General features: G+C 41.6%; 5 protein-coding genes across 5 annotated transcripts; all 5 read right to left on the reverse strand.

The window, feature by feature from the left end:
• Positions 1-876: 876 nt before the first annotated feature.
• LOC109481165 lies at positions 877-2431 on the reverse strand. Its single transcript, XM_019783667.1, has one exon. The coding sequence runs from the start codon at positions 2225-2227 to the stop codon at positions 1541-1543; it is 687 nt and encodes a 228-aa protein (XP_019639226.1). The 5' UTR covers positions 2228-2431; the 3' UTR covers positions 877-1540.
• Positions 2432-4671: 2240 nt separating this feature from the next.
• LOC109481167 lies at positions 4672-6056 on the reverse strand. The gene has a single exon (XM_019783670.1). It carries the CDS (start codon positions 5911-5913, stop codon positions 5248-5250), a length of 666 nt encoding a protein of 221 aa, XP_019639229.1. The 5' UTR covers positions 5914-6056; the 3' UTR covers positions 4672-5247.
• An 814-nt stretch (positions 6057-6870) lies between these two features.
• Positions 6871-8465, reverse strand: LOC109481162. Its single transcript, XM_019783665.1, has one exon. It carries the CDS (start codon positions 8402-8404, stop codon positions 7694-7696), a length of 711 nt encoding a protein of 236 aa, XP_019639224.1. The 5' UTR covers positions 8405-8465; the 3' UTR covers positions 6871-7693.
• A 1920-nt stretch (positions 8466-10385) lies between these two features.
• Positions 10386-11396, reverse strand: LOC109481161. The gene has a single exon (XM_019783664.1). It carries the CDS (start codon positions 11100-11102, stop codon positions 10386-10388), a length of 717 nt encoding a protein of 238 aa, XP_019639223.1. The 5' UTR covers positions 11103-11396.
• A 7993-nt stretch (positions 11397-19389) lies between these two features.
• On the reverse strand, positions 19390-22483 carry LOC109481160. Its single transcript, XM_019783663.1, has one exon. The coding sequence runs from the start codon at positions 22469-22471 to the stop codon at positions 21755-21757; it is 717 nt and encodes a 238-aa protein (XP_019639222.1). The 5' UTR covers positions 22472-22483; the 3' UTR covers positions 19390-21754.
• Between the last annotated feature and the right edge of the window lie 461 nt (positions 22484-22944).

Raw genomic sequence — 22944 nt, forward strand, 5'->3', positions numbered from 1 at the left:
GCATTGTTTATTTGGCACTTCTCTGAAAGACAGCCATTTCTCTGTATTTCTAGCATAAGAAAACTATTGGTTCTGACAAGTTAGTATCACACATCAAATTATCATGTCTGCTAAGTCAACGATGAATAGTGGATATACCTGTCAAGTGACATAGCATACTTATATTTTACAGGTGTAATCATAAGGAGATAGCCACACCCAGACAAACACTGCACTGCATACAGCAACAAGAGACTAGTTTGCATAAATCGTATTTTGCAGAAGGCACATAGAATAGGAAAAGTATATATGATAAAACATACGTATCAATTTATCTATAGATATTTTATAATCCTCATCGGCAATGTTACAGGCTTATGTACATGTACAATCACTGTTTAAAACACGCACAGTTTTAAAATGTACAATAAATAAGCTTTACTTTACACAATTCTATTTTGCTGGTATTCACACATATTGTCCTAGATAAAAGCAGCAATGAAAACTGGAAACGTAAAACATATCATTCAAACTTTAGTACAGTTATACCAATGGACAATTCCCAAATAAAAATAAACTAAAACTATGTTGGCAAATGATGTATTACATGACACATCTTACATGTTTAAGTTCAGCATTAGACATGTTTGACATGGTGTCGCCTTGCATAGAAATACATATTATTTGGTCATACATTTAACATTAAATGTTCACATTCAATTTTAGGTGTGGTTTCCTTCATTAAAGTCTACCTTCATTATATGAAGGGCATGTCGTTAAAAATAAAGTTTATCTTTAATTTTACAGTGCTAATGAAACACAGACTCTGATTGGCTGACTCGTCATAGCAGCGTTCATTTTGAAAACAAAGTCAATATGAATTTTTTTTGGGGGGGGGGGATTGATAAAAATCCTTAATGCAAAATAGAAGTGTGAATGAATTCATAATACAGGAATTGTGAATTTCATAGATTTGGGTTAGTGGTTACCAAACAAAAATGTACCAGTTGTGTACCGCTATCATACTTGAGGATAACAGTCTTGTTCTTTCGAAGTATCAATGTCACACGCGCTTTTCTTACAATACTTTTCACTGGTCATGTAACGTTTCATAATCGTGGTTAAAAACTTATTTTATGAACTGCACAGATGTATCAATTTCAGCGGAAGGCTTTAGATCCACCCGTAATACCTTTAACAACACCTACTCTGTATGTACCTGTATAACATTAACCTGAGAGTTACATAACATAAACTGTCAAACTAATCACTATACCTTTGGAATGGTCAACTGGGCCTTTAAGGCATACAAATATGTCCCTACTATTTGCTAACCCGATTCTCTGGATGAATAATTGATAGTAAAATAAACTATGGAAGGTGTCGCCTAGGCAACGCGTCCTAGGGCAGTACTTTTCTACTTAGTGGGAATAATGCATGGAACATAGCTTCCCAATGTTAGAAAAGAGGCGATGAACAGTATACAATTGCGGGTTACGCGTACAACAGTGCACAGTGTGTATAGTGAAAGATATACTTGCTACAGTGTCCGTTCTGAAGTCTATTTCTCGAGGTCAGCGCCGTCCTTTTTCCCGCAGCAGCAGCAGCAGACAAAACAGCAGCAGCAGGCTATGAGGATGGCGGCTCCCACCAGGATGTACATCGCTATGGTCATCCAGAAGGCGAACAGGTACAGGGTGGAGTGGCAGTACAGGGCGCTGGTCGGGTCGATCATGTTCACGGTGGTGTAGACGGAGAAGATCCAGTAGTTTCCCGCGATGAACCAGGCGAAGAGGAAGATGCTGACGAGCCCGTCTAGCGGGTTGGGCTTGGCGTTCTTCTCCTTGTCGTCCTCTCCCTGGTTCTTGCGGAGGTGGTTGCGAACTCTCTCCCCGGTGGAGATGAGGGTCTTGAAGACGCCGAAGCTTCCCCAGACGACCAGGAAGATGGGGATCATGCGCTGGATCGTGCACTGGTTCAGAAACAGGAATCCGATCACGATCTGACTGACGGGGATCCCGATCATGAATCCCAGGCCGATCGTGCAGCCGATGCTCCCCACGATCACGGAGCAGAACCTCTTCCCGAAGGACACGTTGTCGTCTGTGTCCTCCCTGGTCTTCTTCAGCTCCTCGAACCACGAGCCGTAGTCCGGCGGGGGAGAGTTGTTGTACTCCGGCGGGGAGCCCGGGGACACCTGGTTGGAGGACTTCGGTGAGCCCAGCTCAATGTCCCGACTGGATGACATGGTGCGTGCGATGTGGGTTTCGGTACCTCGCGACGTGTCTGCTAAGGGTTCTGATTTGCGAGTGCCGGCCGTAGCCACGCGCCGGCTTATTTATACACTGCAGGACTCTTTTGTTGTCCCCGCGCTAAGGTCGATTTGATTATGTCAATAGCAACCAATCAAAACACAGAGGTCACAACTTACGTATAGGATCTCATGTATCAGCTGACCTTTCTTCAGAACGCGTGTTTCGCCAATATTGTATTCTTACACCTTCCTGTTTTTTAAATCAAAGTATACTCATAAGACCCCACGCAGTTATATTTCGCGTATGTTACAGTTCATTACATACATTACCAAAGTCACTCTTGATAGAAGTGAGTTATCGGTTTTTGAGCAGTAATGTCATACTTTACTCGATTATTAGATCAACTTGTTATACATTTTGTACCTGCAATAACCTAGTGGTCGTGGGAATAACCTAAAGGTATAGCGCACATTCCGGTCTTCAGAGTCTTCCAGAAAATTCGACGTCTTCAATACAATGGCTGAAACACAAGACTATTAACAAGAATAAAAGACTGTTGCTGAATGAAACCCAGATGACCTCTAGGTTATCCCTTAGGTCGAGACCCAGTAACATCATCATCATCAAATGACCGATTGGGCATACTGGTAACCTGACCAACCTGTCGGCCAATCACAAAAGACCATCATCATCATCAAATGACCGATTGGTCGCGCAGAACGGTCGTTCGGAGGGCTCACCATCATCATCATTGAACGACCGCCTGGGCGTCCGGAGCACTCGGTATGACGTCATTTTGTCTCGCCCAATCACAGTGCTTGACTGTAATTCGATCAACCGTAGCTCTTAACTGGGGCTTATCCTCACAGCTGTCTATTGTGTACCTGTGCTATAGTATGTTGTATTGCGAAGGTAAGACTGAGGCCAGGGGTAGCCCCCCAGTATCCCCCCTTCCCCATGATATAAGAAATCACATCTTCTTATGATTCGATCATGTAGGATATATGTTAGGATATGGAATATGCCATTTGGAAAAATTTGAATAAAGTATACCATAAAAACAATAAATACATGTAATTTTAAATCATGATCTGGGAATAGTGTAGACTACCTAAACTGGTACGTATGTATAGAAAAAGCGTGCGTTCGTAGATTGCATAATACTAGCTACTATTGGCATTATCAAGGGTCACGCACCATAAACCTAGACCACGTGCTGGAAGCTAGATTCCAAGATACAGGTAGACAATCAAAGAACTAACCGTTTTCTAGTAACTTTTAAACTCCTATGTTTGCTTAGAAAAACCTTCTCAGAACCATTTGCCAAAGTGAAAAGCAGAAACACTCGTTGCCCATCAACCAATAAACTTTTATTTGATTTTAAATATGTTGTCATCATCTCTACTCCACCTAATTCACACTCGTATAAATAGCAAAACTATGTAACAATATTGAGTATTGTTGACAAAATTTAACTACAATCCCAATTGTATTCACCTATTACAAAATATCAATCCATACGTCCGCGTTATATGCTGCCAATATACATGTTGACAAAGTAAATATATCTGCACATGACATGACATAACACCACTTATCATTCATGCATTATATGTGACCCCGGTTGGTCCCTCTTAAACCTTTTTGACACTTTTGGGTTGTCCAAACATTTACTGAGCGGACATTTGATCTACCATACAGTGTTGGGCTCACTATATATACTGATAAGCTAAGCAAGCTAGTCCCACAACGTGCTACTGTAAGTTCGTTGGCACTTCGAAATGACCTTTAGGGAAAATTTGACACTTTAACCTAACACCAAATTTTCTATTGATTTACATATAATTTTTTTCCTTGGGGGTATGCAAGACCTGGTGACGAATAATTGGCCTATTCCAACCCTGACGACAGCGTGGATTCCAGGTTACTATTTCGGACGTTAAAGTGTTTGCTTGAAACTCGATCAACCTTCACTGTCAGCTCAACTACTACTATTCATCTGTCATCGTGACGTGAAGTCAAATCCGGTTACGGCACCTCCGGCTACTATGGTATGGAAGTGACCCACAACTGTTGTTTACCCCCAGACACAAGCATGATTTGTGGTGGAAATATTGTTTTGAAGTCCGTGTTTTCTGACGTGCATCAAATACCGGACCACCGCATGGGTTAGCATCCAGCGTAGTATTGCCACAGTGTAAGAATACACGTACACGTACACGGACCTATCATACTATTCCATGATTGTAGCAAACCCTACTTTTTCGTAAAATTAGGCTAAGCTAGCTTTTGCACTTTCAATATCTCACTCAACACGCCCAGACTTTATACTTTAGCGCATGACCCGGACTAGTAATTCCAACTGACTTAATTGCCTGAAGTTTTTCAATAGGCTATAATCCGACATAAGACTAACTGATTTACATATGAAAATCCAAAAAATCTAAGTACACGTAACTTTAAAGCCAAATATCTCCAAACCAGTTATAAGAGAAATTGTTATGACGTATATTGAGGAAGACATTTCCTCTCAGCTCAGATGCTGGACTTCGGCGTAATAAATACCGCTACTGCAAAAAGTTGAAATGTTTGGTGTCAAGTTGATTAGATTATCACCAGTCCTATGGTGTTTTCATACACAGAGGAGCCAATGGTACATATTGGAAGTACGTTTTGTTCACAATACAGTAAAGACCATTTCAGTTTGGCGTACCATTACTATCAATTGGTATTCAGATCGCTTGACAGCATGTCACAGCCATGTTTGGCATAAAGGAAGACAGTTCCACAGGTACTTCCCCGTCCTGAGTACCAGATACGTTGTACGATATAGAAAATCTACAATCTACTTGTCAAACGGGTATAGCACCCACAGGCTTATACGTACTTAAATACTAGTAGTTGGGGCCCAACATGGGCGTTACAACAACCCTCTACACACATAAATAAAGAGATTACAGAATTCTCAAGTGACTCAAAAACAATCGCAAAGTAAAGTTGCATACTTGGGATTCTAAGAGTTTTCAGATCTGGCAGCGGCTGATCCAAAAACTACAGCAGCGCAGCAGCAGCAGCACATCATGAGGCCGAGGCATATGTAGGTAGCCGTGGTGGCCCAGAACGCGAACAGGTACAGGGTAGGCTGGCAGTAGTTGGCGTCCGCCGGGTCGGCCATGTTCACGGTCGTGTAGACGGAGTAGATCCAGACGTTTCCCGCGATGAACCAGGCCAGGATGAAACAGCCGAACAGCCCGTCCAGGGGGTTCGGCTTGGCGTTCTTCTCGCTCTCGTCCTCCCGGTGGTTCTTGAACCGCTCCCCGAGCGACATGAGGTTCTTGGCGGCAGAGAAGGACCCCATGACCACCAGGTAGATCGGGATCATGCGCTGGATCGTGCAGTCGCGTAGATACACCGCCCCGATCACGATGTAAGCGATTGGGAGCGCCAGCATGAAACCCATGAATATAGTACAGCCGATGCTGCCTGCTATGAGGGCTGACGCCTTCTTAGCGAAGTCCACGTTTCCATCCGACTCCTGACTGGCCTTTTTAATCTCCCCGTACAGGGAGGAATAGGAGGGAGGGGCGCCGGCCTGCTGGCTGTCGACTGTACCGTAGGACGGCGGTTCTTCCGCCTCAAAGCTGGAGGCGAGAGCCTCGACGTCCTTCTCCGTCGACATGGTCGTCTTGTGGCGGGCAAAGGTGTCTTGGGCGCCGACAGAATGGAAGAGTGTCTGCGGTAGCGCTGGTGGTTGGGGAGGGAAAAGTTGTCTGGTGTTTTTTTACGCCTCAGGTGTTTTGAACACGGATTGCATATATTGAAACTGGAAGATCCGACTGTTCTCGGAGGGGGTGACAGCATACTTTATTTTTACATCAGCCACGCCTTCTTATTTACCCTACTAGTTTCTGGTTTCGCTAACATCCTGTTACCAGATTCTCGTCCGAATATGGCTATACAGCCAATTACCATTTTTATGTATCTTAACACAGAAATTTATAAAAATGCTCCTCATTAGATACATTACTACATTCATTTGCTAAGAATGTATATATGAGTTTTTTTAAATATCTTTTTTCATTGTTGTTAACTTGTTACTGTAATAAAGAATAAAGAAGTAGTGTTACGTATTGAAGAAAGCAACTATGATATAGACATATTGTTGTTATAAGTATAATACAGAATAATGCAATTTTCATATGGATGTCGATCAACGATGGAAACTTATATAAATCTGCATTTTTATGTGCATAGTAATAAATGTCTGTTCAATGAAATTAAAGAAAAATCAATATAGTCTAGTATGGACAAGTAGTCTTCAGCTAAAGGATTGGATTCATATGTGTTTTTATTTTGCAAATACATGTAAAATTTAGTATCTGTATATCATACAGAAGTATAGCAATCCATCAATATCTTCAAGTAGATATTTCTGAATATCCCACAACATTTGCTTAATAAGAGACATATATAAAGTGCTACGTAAAATGTAAAATTGATATAAAAATTACAAAAACTAAACTTAATAAAACACGAGTATCAATTCATTATTTCAATCGACAATACTTCTACTACTGTAACTGGTGAAATATGCGTAAAGATTCATAGCTGACAATTCAGCCTCATAGTAACATCTTAAAGATTTAATAGTAACACTTCCATGTCCTACATTTGTACAATATTACACCACATATGTTTAATCATTGTAGAATTCATTGAAGTATACATAGGAACCAAATCATTGAAATAACATACCACAATAATTAATATACAAAATATTGAGGTCACCAAGTTATTCCATGAAGATGACAATAGCTCATTGCATATTTTGTATTAAAACCGTAATGTCAATTTTCTTGTGACGTCTTCCCCACCCCACATACAGTATAGATGGCCCTGTGTCATGGCGTATCGTGGTCTGGGTGGGGCCATCACGCTAACAACTAAGGTAAATGCAGGTAGCAAGCCGGCATGGCATATTTTCTCAGGGCGCGGTCCCTGGACAACACCCGAAGCCACAGAAAAGGATGTAGTTCTGCAGATAACCTGACTGTCCATAGCGGACAACTGGAGCGGAACCGTGTGTGCGGGGCACATTGTGAGCGCCTAATTTAATTAGTGCTGTACCCAATCTTACGTGATGGCACAGATGAAATTCCAAAACAAGTTAACTTCGAATTCTGTCAAAGGCTTTCCTTCTCATTGAATTTAACCTTGCCTTCTTACCCCACTAACAGATAAAAAATGCGTTTCTTGTGCTTTGAATAACGAAGGTATCTTAAGAAAATATGGGAAAGCGAGATCGTCCTTTCACAGCTCAAGCGCTGATGTTGTTTTAAGTCCTTGGCTTTAGAAAAGACGCTGCGCCCAAGGCCAAACAATCTACTACCCAGATTTACCAACAGGGGAAACATCTGATACGGTTTTAAGAAAACAACAATGCCAAATCACAATTACACCTACGACACGGTATACTCTTCTTTGGAACCCTTGCCCTTAGCGCAGCAGCACACCGCAAAACAGCCGCAACAGAAAAACAGGACACAGAGACCGGCGAGTATGTACACGACTGTGGTCACCCAGAAGGCGAACCGGTACAAGGAGGGCTGACAGTACAGGGCGTCGGACGGGTCGGTCAGGTTCACGATGGTGTAGACGGAGTAGATCCAGTAGTTCCCCGCGATGAACCAGGCGAAGAGGAAGCAGGTGATGACTCCCTCCACCGGGTTGGGCTTGGCGTTCTTCTCGCTCTCGTTGTCGCGGTGGTTGCGGCACCGCTCGGCCAGGGAGATGAGCCCCTTCAGCAGGTAGAAGCAGCCGAAGACGAGCAGGTAGATGGGAATCATGCGCTGGATGGGGCAGTCCTGTTTGTGCACGCTCAGCGCCCCGACTGCGATCATGGCGACCGGTACCACCAGCAGCAGCGCCCCGCACACCGTGCATCCCTTGCTGCCCGCCACCGCCGTGGACGCTTTCTTCCCAAAGTCCATATTTCCGTCGGACTCTTCCCTGGCAGCCTTGATTTGTTCCAAAATCGAGGCGTAGGAAGGAGGGGCGTCGGCGCCGGCGTTTTCAGTTGGCATGTATTTTGGCGGTTCTTCTGTCGGGGGTGAGAGGTTGGAAAGGGGCACATCGCCTTCGCCGGACTCGACGTCTTTCTCGGTCGCCATATTGCGCTGAACAGTGCCGCTGACCTGGTCGCGTTGGGCCCCTGAATGAGTAGTGCGTACACGCCTGGCGTATAAAGAGTAGAGTGAAGTGGTCGGGGATTAAGAGGGCCTTCACAAAAGGGCGTGGCCAGAAGTTGTCTCACCTTCTCCCTAATTTAAATAAAGCCTCGCCATTGATAAGACGGTTCGGTGGCAGATCATTGGACAGTGAAGAACATTGTTTGCTTCATATTGATATTCAAGCAGATGAATGGATTATTCTATACCATTATTGTTATTATTTCAGCATGTATGCCTATCAAGTTTCGATGATTTTTCTTAATTTATGAGGCGCAGTTGCAAGTAAAAAAGATAAGCTTTAGAAGAAAAATATGGAAAACGATAGTCTGTGTGTTTTTCAATTCAGATTTTTTGTTCTATTGTTTTGTTCCATTTGAGTAGAAAAATCACTTTGATGTGAAATGGCAGCAGAAACTCCGTAAATAGTATCATCACGTTGGTGAATCAATAGTTACAGGTAAAAATGTCCTTGCACCCAACTAATTTTTTTCACAATCTACTCGCCTTGAAACGTAACAGGTGGTTATAAGGCGAGTCGCGTTCTTTCCAACTGCAGCGTCACCTAGCTGCTGTGCCAATTAGTGCAAGTCACTACTGCCCTGAGGAAGCGTCGACAGGTCAAAATCATTGATTGTGTACGTACATACAAAGGACTTTGTTAACCCTCTGTTGCAAACTATTTCAACATTTCATTGACTTTTTATATTTAGTTGAGTTGGGAAATTCAAAATTTACGAAAACACCTGATACATGTACTTCTAAACCACTCAACATTTCGAAGAAAATATCAACAGACGACATAGGTGCACATTTCTTCACGTGTTTTGTTGTCTCACATAAACGTTTATAGTCACAATACAGTTACATAATGATTTTTTGTCTTAAACTAGACGTATGGGTGACATGAAGCAAATAGCAATGCAAAAAAAATAGTAAAATACCTAAGCTAAACAAAATATTTACGATATATGTACGGTTATACGACTCAATCTCACATACATGTATACATAACAGATGAAAGCCAAAAGACTTGAATACAATTGAAATCATGATTAAGTAATAATACAAAGTTAAAACTCTAAACCTCCCTAAAGAAGCGTACGTTTTATATGGATGTTTTCAAAGATGAAGTGATCTCTTTGTGGTTCTCATTAATGGAAAATAACGCAATCGATATCGTTATGAAATACCGATTAAAACGTAGCACATATTTACAAAATGCAATAACTACAAGCGTCATGTCTACAATCCTAGTTGGCGACTATTGACAAGAAAGGAAACAATTGCCACAATCAAAGCCATATTCATAATGGCTGCGCCCTGACCACATGATTAAATTGCTACAGTCCGAAAGATTCTGCGTACCAATATTTCCGTAACTGTACGAATGATTTAGTCTCTTCTGTGGTACCCCTCTCCCCACCACTACAACAGCACACCATGCAGGTGGTAAGCGGGACTTGACATAATCAGCCCTAGGTGGGTGCGTTCCACTCTAGAAGTAAAGCAAACACATCACCACTAAAAGCGTGCACTACTTTTAGACAATCCCCCATCCCTTTTCAATCAGAGCAGAACAACTGTAGAAAAACATTTGAGCCTTACGTTCCGTCTATATAATAAGGGTAACAGACTATATTTGCAGGTCACTCTCTTGTAACATTACGGCATGGTATTTGTCCTTTCACCCACATTTTTGTCTTTACTTTGCTTTCTCTTTCTAACACATGGACAAACACATTTCATGTTTACCATTCCGGCAGATGTGGACAGGTCAAATCGTTTTCTCCTCGTATCTGCTTGGAGGTTGCGATAAGTGGCCTGTGGGAAGGGCGTGGTGGTTATAGCGGAAGGATTCTTCAACGCCACATCTCACTTAAGAATTACAGAACATTCTCAAAAGATTTCCTCAAAAGAACACTTAAGACACTGTTCCTTTCTTGTCTGAACCCTTAGATACCATACAGCAGACTGTACAACAGCAACAGAAGACTGTCAGAACGCAAAGTCCGACTACAATGTACATGGCCGTGGTCACCCAGAAGGCAAACTGGTACAGGATGGGCTGGCAGTAGTTAGCGTCCGCCGGGTCGGTCATGTTCACGGTGGTGTAGACGGAGTAGATCCAGTAGTTTCCCGCGATGAACCAGGCGAAGAGGAACCAGGAGATCAGCCCCTCCACGGGGTTCGTCCTGGCGTTCTTCTCGCTCTCGTTGTCCCAGTGGTTCCGACACCTCACAAACAGAGAGATGAGACTCTTCAGCAGTGCGAAACAGCCGAAGACGAGCAGGTAGATGGGAATCATGCGCTCGATGGGGCAGTCTTGTAGATACAGGCTTAAAGCTCCCATGGCGACCATGGCGGCCGGTACCACCATCAGCACAGCCGTGCAAAATGTACACCCCTTACTGCCTGCCACCGCCGTGGACGCGTTCTTCCCGAACTCCACATTCCCTTCCGATTCTTCTCTAGCCTTCCTGATCTGTTCAAAAATGGAGGCGTACGAGGGAGGCGCGTCGGCCAGGTATTCGGTCGCTCCTCCGAATTTCGGCCGGACGTCTGTTTCACTCCTCACTAGTGTAAGGTCGGAAAGAGGCAGCCCGCCTTTGCCGGATTCTACGTCGCTAATCGTCGCCATATTGTCGTAGGAAGTGTCTTGATGACCCGCGTCGAATTAGGCCAGGTATTTGTGGAGAGGCCTTTTGGAGTACGCTTGGCAGAAAGCGGAGAAGGCTATGAAGTTGGATCCCTTTGATTGCTGACAAGGCGTGGTTTTTACCTGTCACTGGTCGTCGTTTGCATAAGAGCCGGCGTTCAAGCAATGACGATGTCCACAAGTGTGCGAAGTATAGGAGAGTCTACAAGGATAGGTTGCACAGACGGGACGGTAAAGAAAGTCTGTGAATCACTCTCCAAATATGCCCCGTGAACCGGGCTCGAGGAGTTCCGTATTGTTTTCCTGTCAAGGGGAACGCAAACAGGCCGATAGGGCACACCTAAGCTGCTCGTGTGTCCTTACGGGCAAATATAGTTAACAGGTGACCTTCAAGCAGATGTAAGGACCCCACTCAAGCTCAGCGCTATTCTTAAATAGATGCGAATCGTCAAAAAGTGGAACAAATGTTGCAAAACATGCACAAAACACCCACACTAAGTTGGATCCTTACATTTAGTTTTCTTTGGCAATTTATCCCTTTTACTTTTCAATTAACTAAAGTACTATATAACAACGTTTAGAAATTTATATATATATTGAATTAAATAAATTAAGAGCTTATTCGCTCTACTCCACCGCACCCCACCCCACCCCTACGCTTAGTATCCGACGGGGCGAGTAACACATGAAATATCAGATCAGAAACTTTCGAACACAGTCTGTGGTGAAGGGCTGAATGCGCAGCTGTTGCGAGCTCCGTTTGTTGCAGTTGAGACAAGAACCGCAAGAGGCCGTCATGGACGCCAATGCCAATGGGTAATGGGTAAGAAATGTCTATTTGTACCACCTGGTTACTGCGAGGGTTTACTGTTGTTAGCCTAACTTGATATATGCAGGTACTAAAAGTATCTGGTAATCAGCGAAGGGGGCTGTTTCTGTGTATTTCTGAGTGACACCGAAAACAAGCCAATGTCAAAGACATTCGCGCAAAGAATTATGGGAATGTTTACGTCATGACAGGCAGAAGTGAGCACACCTTGCGAAACCAAAAGGGGACGGTACTGGTATATACGTTTATACAATCTTGATGTTTGTTTTGTTAGTGATCCATTTGCCGCTTGCACTTTTAAGTCAATGCAACTGTAACTTTCTTGTCGAACTTTGCATCGGGACATGAAGTCACAACCACAGTATAGTCTTGTCAAGACTGTGTGAATTCACTTTCCCCTTTTAATGAATTGATTATATATAATATATATGTGTGCCGTTATATAAGCAAATCAGAAATATAATTACCACCGGTACCCTTGCCTTGTAAACTGAATTGACTAACTACTAGAATGTAAACACTCCTTCTGATAGAGTGTAAAAGTCGAACTTGTTCAAACATGGCTCTCCACCATTACACATTTTGGACCGCATTTTTCTCCCCACAACGCGACCCAGCGGAGGTTTGGACTATTGCAGTTTGTTATTAACAAAGTTCTTATGTACACAACCAGTATATAACCGCCTGTCGACGACTCGACGCCTTCCGCGAAGCTTGACTCAGTATTGCCCAAGTTTGGAGGTGAGACCGGAGTAGTTACTAGTGTCCTGTAGGATAGATGGGTTACATATATAACCAAGGAGATAAAGCGTTCACGGATGGATTCCAGGCTAAAGCCGTGAGCTTGTGTAATTAAAACACACAGGCTACGCTCTGTCGAGCACAGTGGTGTTCATAGTTGACTCAGGGTGGTAGCGTTTTGTTTGTTATCGTAGTTACTTATTAATAACTTGATCTGTGCGACAACGGTCTATTAAGAAAGAAGCAAAGTTAGATTTGGTTTTAAACGGAAAATGCATGCATCAGGGGAGAACTTATTCTGTCCGTTGAAAGTGAGGACACCCAAAGAAACACCATACGACAAGGCTTGGTACGGAGTACACGTTGTGATCGGTGAATGGGAGCATGTAATAGAGCTCTGTGCAAGGTTTAGGCCATCTTCAAACACAGGTGGCTTTCACGCGCTAAGACCTATGGGATTGATTACCCCCTGGGCAGGGGACGCTAACACTAGTAACAGTACAGCTAACACAAACTGAGGAATCGCTTTCGTTTCTGATACCATCAGGTATCCTTCTGTTGTTGGACGGACACCCCAGGCGGCTGCAGAGGTTTGTAAAGTATAAGCTTCTCTAACATGCTTTCAATTGCCGCCTGCCTCTGCTACTAGGTATGGGTACTAACTTAATAAATGAAATTGTAGTTGAAGTTAGTAACGCAGGTGTTCGGTGCTCCGATAGTCATTTCACCAACTATTAGTATCGTACGTACTATCCAAGCAGACGACAGGCATAGACACTGTACAACATTAGGAACATTTACTACCATTGGTAAATTGGACTTTTCGTGTAGTGAGACCTAGAAGGACCCAGGCAGCACAGATTATAGTTAGTAACGAAATAAGTCATGTGTGAAATATGTCGTCGTAATCGATCTTGGCCCTTTTCCGGTATGTTTATAGACAGGTGGCGCAAGGGTTTAATTCACTAGCGCCAGGTCCTTTTTCATCAGCATTGGCTTTTATTTAATAGAATAAAAGGTTTCTGAATTAACGGTGAAAGCATTTCTATATTTATCCTTGCAGGTTAACTACATAAGTGACAAAAGGGTTCCATAGAATGGCTGCCATATTGGCGGGACTGATACCTGACGTCAGCGGAGAAGGTCGCCACGGTCAGGTTACCTTGGACACGTGGGTGGACAGACTTATTAAGGCGCTGACCGTCTGGCTGCCACTGTTGGTGTCTGGCACACTGTTTCTGGGTGATTTCATTGGTAGGATTACAATGTTGCTAACAATTACAAAACACAATGTATCTCTACTGAAAGCATATTATTTCCTATGCCTTTTGTTTTACAAAATATGATAAAATAAATTGTCGTAAATGTTAAGTTTGTGGGGAAAAATAGGGGAAATGTTTCGTAATTATGAAATATGTGCGTAGCATGATTTGAAATGTTTTTTCATGTTCTTTTAACTTATATGATAGTCCAAAGAAATGAAGGGGGGGATTTGTATATTTCTACATCTCAAAGTATGTGTACAGACTACTCTTGTCGAGACAACTACTGCTAGTTAGAAATTAATACAGCGTCCATTTTCACAGGTGAACAGCAGGGCGTCATATGCTATCCTCCATCAAACTTCACCATTCCTCAAGCAAATTACGTAAATGCCTTCTGCAAGGAAAACCTTGATTGGAACCAGAGAGCTTTGTTAATGTTTCCCAATGCTGTCTTATCCTTTTCATTAGCCATGTACGTACCACATTTGTTGTGGAAGATAATGTTCGGCACAGAGATTGCTTCGCAGATGAATTTCATAGCAAAACAAATCAACGACATATTTGGACAGCTTTGTGACCTAGCCACCTTGCAAGATGAATTTGACCTTCCTGAAGATCAAAGAAAACAGAAGGAAGCCGTCACCAGTCGTCAAGAAATAAAGTTATCTCACCTCCCTGACGATAAAAAGAAAGGGAAGGAAAATAAGGAAACCGTTATGCGTCAAGTACAAGAGTCCTTTTCGGTGCTTATCTCTTTCGTACAGCGTCGAACTAAGTCTAAAAGGTTATGGAAGCGACAGGTAGGAAAATTTTTCATATTAGTCCTCTTCGCGGTTCCTTGCCTAATGTATCTATGTTCGTTTAATGCTAACGTTGTATCACAAAACGACTTTCTCTGCCCTGCTAAAATCAGATCAAACAAATCAAACAATGATTCGAGAGCCGAAGATACTCTACAGTTTGTTTGTAAGATCACCGGAGTGCAACATTTGTATCCTGTGTCGATTACTCTTACAATTTCTTTTTGCATTGCTTTGCTATTGATTGTGTTCTTCTTCTTACATATAATATCAGACAAGAACAATTTTCTAAAGAACATCCTCAGTAACCTTCTTGTTATCACTCGTAAAACGAACGAAACACCAGACGTACCACCTGCAACACTTATCACACTAAGCACTACTAGCACACCAAGCACTACTAGCACTACTATCACACCAAGCACTACTAGCACTAGCACTTCTAGCACACCAAGCACTACTAGCACACCACGCGAGAATGCTGCTCCGGACAAAAATTCCGGAACACTACCAACATTAGGCGCAAAAATAAAATCTTCATTTAACGCTAGTGAATTTGCTGTCATTGGTAATCTCTGTGGGGAAAACAGACATCTCGTAGAAAGTCCGATCAAAATCATCAGCACTGGATTGCGTATAGAAGAACGCCATTTGGCTGCCCTACTCCATGAAATGATCCTAGGCGGTGTTGAAGAGGCCAAGGAAGTTTTGACTGAGCTCTTAGGTGAGTCCTCTCTTTCCTTAGCTTGACTACCAACATATTACTAAAACTGGATGAACATTAACTTCTTGCTAAACTTGTTAAAGGCAGTAAGCGCACGTGTGTATGCTCAAACGTCATTTATAACATCATTGTGAACGCTGAACCTCATTTTCAATAGAAAGGCTACCCTTTGAGACCAGTGATGATCGTGGGGCAGGTCCTTCGACAGGATCCAGCAACAGACGTGACGCTGATCATGATGATGCTCAACTTCCATCTTTAGGTAGGCATTTCCTCGCGAGATCGGTCTCGTAAGACCATAATGGTACATCTTCTACACCATGTACTTATTGTTTGTTTTTACTTCAATCTGGTGGCTTATTATCATGCAAGTAAGCAGATCTAGAGCAGAGCCAAACAGAGAACTAGAAAGGCCGACATTTGCTTGGGAGCAAATACAGCATATTTCAGTCCATCTCCCTCCCACGCAAAAGTGGACTATTCCAAACTTACCCCAGTGCAAAACTGGCAAAGGTTCTCAAATAAATGAATTAAATAGTAGCTATATGAGAACAAAGATGCAACAACAAGTACTTTGAATCTCGAAAGCTTTACTAATCTTATTACAGGTATGCAAAAACTAACAATGATGAGATTTGATACATTTCGAAGGTCTTAGGCACATAAAATTGAATGTGTGGGTCATTACGCACCACTTAGGTGCAATGTGACTTCAGGTAACCCGCAATGGAACACGTGTTCCATGGATGGAACCGGCCATTCTTTAGATAGAACATGGAACAGGTACAGCACTTTTGGCCCTTTTTTGCTGAAAATAGCCATTAAAGTCCCCTAAATGAGTCATTTGGAAGTGGTGTATGCCAAATATGTGACTACTATTCTGTAGACACACGTTCAAGGTACCCTTATACCGAATTTCAGATCATTTGGTTGTAATACCAGGGCTCAGGATCCAAAAATCCATTTTTGTCGAAAAATGCCCCAAAAAACCTTCATAAAAATTTTTCAAAGGCATGTTTCAAAAAAATGAAGAAAAAAAACGTCTGGGGGTATTTGCCCACTCTACCTCCATGCCAAATTTCAGGTCATTTGGCTGAATGATGGCTGAGTTGAATCCCTTTGACTGTTTGGCAGGAGAAGGAGAAGGAGAAGGAGAAGGAGAAGGAGGAGAAACATGAGGGAACACAATATATTTCATCCATACCATGGTATGGACTGAAATATAACTAGGCAAGGTTGAAGGATGTGACAAGAAAGTAGTTCAGAGTTTTTAGACTTAGTTAACAGGCGCTGTGAGCGTTACCGTTACAGTTCTTTGTGCAGGTCACAAGTACTTTATGAGGAATTTCAAACTAGAAACAGAATATTCATAACATATTGCATGTATTCCTAGTGAACAGAATCATTATCCTTTTATTGTGACTTGATCGTATTGCTGATGTATGTATTTCTCTCCAGGGACACGAAAGCGTCAACTTTATACTCACCCTTTCATTGGTAGGGGAGATAACAACGGACTTGGACATAAATTAAATCGACAATCACCTACTTTGGAACCCATCCCATCCAGGGATACTTCGCATGCGTCACATTTCCTCAGGGGAACACAAGTACAAGGAAAAAGCCCTGAAATTGACAAGGCGTTTCCAAAGAAGGGGATACAAAGAACCCCCGCTGGACGAAGTCACAGTACAGCAGCAAGGATTGTCCGGGGTGTTGGACGCCATGTACCTGCCTCCCAGTCATGCTATCACCCATATTCTACACATGTCTGAAAGAACCTAAAATTTCAAGAACTTTCACTCATCGCCTATCGCTGCATCACATATGTATATATAGATATAGATAGATATATAGATACATACATACATACAAGACGTTTTTTCTTTTTTCTTAGCACAAGTTAAAATCAATGTATGGGTGGAAAATTACAGTTTTTTATGTTCATTTAGGGATGTTGTGTCATGTCATAAGAGTAACAAAATTATGGACTAGCGGATGTGCTTAGCCTTTCACTTCAGCTCTATTTTCAGGTTCGTGTTTATTATGACAAATCAATGAATACAATGTGTGTATATTGTTAAGTTGCCTTAAAAAACAAAAAATCACAATTTGTTGGTGAAGTTTTAAGATATTTGACTACTGTATATTGATACAAACGAAATGTGGATTTATATATACTGTTCTTGTATTTGATGCCTTTGATGTTTCTATATACTAGTATTACATCTTTCACTTTCTATAATGCTTTCACTTTCTATAATGCTTTCACTTTCTATAATGCTAAAATAGATACATGTAGATACCTTACCTTACCTTACCTAGTCCCATCCCGTGCGTCTAAAACGACATTCATTTGTACCGTCTGGCGACTGTGAGGGGCTACTGTTAGCCTCACTTGCTATGCAGGTATAGTAAAAGTATTTGGCGATCATAAAAAGCGACCATCTAAGCGTTACATGTATTTCTGACCGACGACCGTCGAAAATCAAGCCGTGCCCGTTTCATAGACAGGTGAGTTTTTGCGCAAAGACGCATGGGATCGCTTACGTAAAATGCGGAAGTGATCACACCTTGCGAAACAGCAGGCGCTGTCGTCAGAAACCCGCAATGCCGGAGCCAAGAACGCCATGATTACTGGAGAGAAGAATGTTTGGGTCGACTTTGCAACCAGCGTAGGCAGCACCGTAACAGTGACCAACGAGGATCGGAGAATGGTTTCCGCTCGCCTGGGTGACAATGGCGATTCGAGTGAGTTTTACATCCTTTCAGTTTATGGCTTGTTTATCTCTAACTGTAGAATCATTGATATAAATGTATGCACATATATATGTATAAGTGTATATATATATGTAACACAGACTGTTGCCATTAATGTATTTTCTTTGCAGAGTTCTGTCTCATATATATAGCATGCTCATCTAATATACGCAGGACAATTTTGTAAGGCCACCGTTTCATGGATGGCCAAAAATCAATGTTCATAATGTTAATAAGTTCAAGATATATATACACTATCATAACATTCTGAGCAAAAACTCATCGACATTCCTTTTTCAACTGGAGTGGATTTTTTTGCACTCCCATGTGTACACACACACACACATACGTACACGCACACACACACCAAAAACAATACGTGCATTTTTTTTCATTGTGGTAATCATATATATTTTTTGCAGTGATACGGAATCGTCTTGGTCCCGGTGCCCAAGTTGAAAGAATGGAAAGTATCGAAGCTGGCCCAGTCCCATGTGTTGAACTTCAAGAAACGGGTTTCCACCCAACAGACGACATAACCTTCCACCACCAAACAGACGAGACTTTAGAAGATGAGGAGCTCACAGTACCAATGTCGCCAGCATCTTACAACAGTGACAGCAGCCATACATCCTCAGAGACAACAACTGTTAAGGGTCTCAAGTCCGAAGAAGAGTCAGTGCAACATACAGTCAGCAGGAGCTCGAGTGTGGGAGAGGACACACAAACATCTGAGCATGAGGATGAAAAACAGAACTTGCTATATGAAGTTGAGCAAGAACCTACTGTGTAGGAACCAACAACTTTGGCTTTATGCAAATTGAGTGCAGTTGCATTTAGAGCAGTCACTCACAATAGCAGCTGTCAAAATATAAACTGTTAAGAGTTTGGAAATGAATATGTTAACTATAGACTTGGAAGAGGCTGAAATTACACATAACAATACACGTATATAAAGATATGTATTGTTATGCATGTCTAATTTCAGCCTCCTCCAAAGTGAAATGGGGCTTTGTGTGGCACATACCACAACCATGTCACCTTGGTACTTCGTACATGTAAATCCTATCTGTATGTACAATTTAAAACATCTACAGTATTCTTCATACATTAAGCTAACACAAAATAAATGATGCAGAGAGAAAAGAAATTCAAATCTGAAGAAAACATTTATATTCAATCACTCTGCATTATGTACAATTCAGATACATCTTTTGTGCCACTAAGCATTTCTTTGACAGTCATTCACATTGTACATAAAAGTAGACTGAATTCTTTAAGACATTGAGAAGTCAATATTAATCACATGCTATCAGCAATGTATTTCTCATGGAAAAAGAACATATTCCACAGAAAACAAGACTTAACAATTATAGGCTCTAAGGCGCTATTTACTACAAATTGTACAATGCATTGCAAGGATTCAAACCATAGACTTCTGACCAAAAATCAAGTCAAAGATTAAGTTATTTGCTAACTAGACTCTTGACTAGTAATTTGTTATTGCTAGTAATTACACTGATGCTTCGCAAACACTTAGAAACATCAAAGTACAACAACAGTATATAAATACACATCATTTCATTTGTATCAATATAGTCAAATATCTTAAAACTTCACCAACAAATTGTGATTATTTGATTTTTAAGGCAACTTCACAATATACACACAAACTGTATTCAATATACAAACAAATTGTATTCATTGATTTGTCATACACATGAACCTTGAAAATAGAGCTGAAGTCCAATGCTAAGGCCACACTAATTTAATTTGTTGGTTCTTGGATTTGCCTCTTCAATAAAAAAGATAAAAATAAAAATTCAGGTTCTGAATTATCTACAACATGTTGATATTATGGCCCGTATAATGGAAAAAAGTCCTTTTCTTCCTACTTGCTACAGTTTTCCCATGTATCAATGTGGTGGTTGGATTAAAAGTTCCAAATTCATTGTTTAAATTTAACCCAGCCTGGTATGTTGACTTCCTGGCTCCCATTGTAGCATTTGGGGCTATCATTTTTTTCGCCCTGTCGCTTTGTATTTTTCTGAAAAAATCAGAGAACCAACAAATTAAATTGGTGTGGCCTAAGCATCCGCTTGTCACTAGTCCATAATTTTGTTACTCTTATGACATAACATCCCTAAATGAATTTTAAAAAACTTTAATTTTCCACTCATACATTGATTTTAACTTGTGCTAAGAAAAAAAAATGTCTTGCTCTACTTTTTTCACATCTTCAGATAACATTGGTGGGAGAAGCTACAATAGAAAACATGTTCTGACATCTTGATTTCAGATATTTTGCAATAATTATGAATTTGTATGTCTGGATACATATACATATGTGTGCATATTAAACAAACATATGAAGCAACAAATGAAAAAAAATTCTCTGGAAAACATGGATTGTATATCTTATCATCTCATATATATATGATATTTTACATCTTTGACTATAGCAAGTGCATTAGCAGCAAAATTAAACAGCAACTCTTTTACATTTCCCATGGGTAAAAGACCCTTTTGATTTGTTGTACAATGGGCTATTATTTGATGTGGCGCTATGCCATTCATCTGGCAAATGTTGTCAATGCGTGCTGACCAAAAAACAATAAAAAGAACCCACTCTCCAACATGGCCACAAATCCTTACATACTTTACATTGAATTGATTGAAATGCATATACTGCCCGGTATGTGCAAATTATAAATAAATCTTTGTTCAGACTCTATACGAGAGTGACATTGTCCTTGGTATTGGTATTACACTTGCATCAAAATACTTATTAGTGCAAAATGCTGTGCAACACACGTCTTACAATATGACAGTACAGCGTAATGCTATTTCCTCTACAATGCTCACAGAATGGGAGGGGGCAAGAAAAGGGGTGTCTGTACATGAGAAAATTCTCTAGTTGTTGTAACAGAACTGCAAGACACTGTACAAACACACAGCCTTTTACTATGACAGTAATTACAATAGACATGTAAACATTCGAAATGTAGAGTTAGTTCGCCCTACAACATTTGTAGAATGAGGGAGGGGGGCCAATGACCTGTACATCAGAAAACTGTTGTAACACATGTACAGAACACTGTACAACACACAGTCTTTCGCTGTGACAGTAAATTACAATATAGGGTTTGCTAAGACAAAACCTGTAAATATTTCACAAACAAAATTGGTTTTTCCCCTACAATACCGGTTACATGTAGAATGACTTTTATGACTTGTACATCAAAAAAACTAACCATTAGAGATATTGCCAAGGAAGGGGGTGGGGTGTTTATGACCTGTACATCAGAAAACTCTCTAGTTGTTGTAACAGAAATGCAACACACAGTAAGACACAATCTTGTGATTAGAGAGTAACGTACAAATTTACAATACAGGTTTGCTGCTATCACAAACTTGTAAATGTTCACAACATACAATTCTAGTTGTAGAATCAAATATCAAGGGGGGGGGGGCATGGGAGGAAGGGTGGTCTATGACCTGTACATTGTAAAACTCTACGTTGTAACAGAAGTACAAAACGCTGTACAGCACACACAGATGATCAGCAGGCCCACAAATATGTACGCCGTGGTGGTGACCCAGAAGGCGAAGAGGTACGCCGTGGGGTCACAGAACCGTTCGCTGGAAGGATCGACCATGTTCACGGCCCTGTGCACCGAGTAGATCCAGTAGTTTCCGGCGATGAACCAGGCGAGCAGGAAGCAGTTGATCATGACCTCCAGCGGGTTCTGCTTGGCGTTGTTCTCGCTCTCGTTCTCCCTGTGATTCTTGTAGCGTTCGTACAGCGAGATGATGTTCTTCAGGATTCCGAAGCAGCCGAAGACGAGCAGGTAGATGGGTATCATGCGCTGGATGGGGCAGTCGTGTAGGTTGATGGCTCCCAGGACGATCATAGCGACAGGGACGGCCATGAGGAGTCCCAGGAGGATCGTACAGCCGATGGTTCCCGCCAGCAACACCAACAACTTTTTCAGGAAGTCCACGAACCCGCCTGACTCCCTCCTAGCCTCTTGTATCTCGCCGAACAAGGAGGCGTAGGAGGGAGGGGCGTCTCCAGGCTGGCTGTGGACGGCTTCTTCGTACGTCGGCGGGAGTTCCGAGGCATCTGGAGGGACAGGGAGGGCTGTCACGCCGTTGGGAAAGGAGGGCGGTGCACCCGAACCTGACTCTACATCGTTTGTTGTCGCCATTTTTGTCATCATCATCATCATCCCCCAAGAGCTTACATTTCGTAAGGGTGTGCTGAGGGTTTTGTGGATACTGTATTACAGAAATTTTACATTTGTCTTCAAAAATCCGAATGCAAATGTACTCTGCAATGTTCATGCAGCATATCATTAATTCTTTTATTTCAGAGTTTATATTCGGGCGGGAAAATCTTATCTTGATTTTTGACAAATTGCGATACCAGATTACTCCTTTAGAACCTTCTAGTGACCCGTGTCTATTGAAGACAGAAAAGGTGCCTGAGTAGGTTACGCACGAAATATTTACAAGCTATGTGCATTTCAAAAGTATTCGTCATATCTAGTATACATTTATCTACATCGTAACTAAATATATTCACGTTAATATGTAGTTCAGTATTGTTAAAAAAACTGCACATTCGTTTGTTACTTTTCAGGCTCTTTTTTTAAAACAACCCGGCACCTAAAATGATTACATTATCACCTGTTTGAGGTAA

This window comes from Branchiostoma belcheri, unplaced genomic scaffold (genome assembly GCF_001625305.1).
Source record: "Branchiostoma belcheri isolate BF01 breed outbred unplaced genomic scaffold, Haploidv18h27 scaffold54, whole genome shotgun sequence".
NCBI classification, from domain to species: Eukaryota; Metazoa; Chordata; class Leptocardii; order Amphioxiformes; family Branchiostomatidae; genus Branchiostoma; species Branchiostoma belcheri.

Excerpts from the sequence above, each read along its gene's own strand:
- LOC109481165 (XM_019783667.1), bottom strand. The coding sequence starts at position 2,227 with ATGTCATCCAGTCGGGACATTGAGCTGGGCTCACCGAAGTCCTCCAAC.
- LOC109481167 (XM_019783670.1), bottom strand. The coding sequence starts at position 5,913 with ATGTCGACGGAGAAGGACGTCGAGGCTCTCGCCTCCAGCTTTGAGGCG.
- LOC109481162 (XM_019783665.1), bottom strand. The coding sequence starts at position 8,404 with ATGGCGACCGAGAAAGACGTCGAGTCCGGCGAAGGCGATGTGCCCCTT.
- LOC109481161 (XM_019783664.1), bottom strand. The coding sequence starts at position 11,102 with ATGGCGACGATTAGCGACGTAGAATCCGGCAAAGGCGGGCTGCCTCTT.
- LOC109481160 (XM_019783663.1), bottom strand. The coding sequence starts at position 22,471 with ATGATGATGATGATGACAAAAATGGCGACAACAAACGATGTAGAGTCA.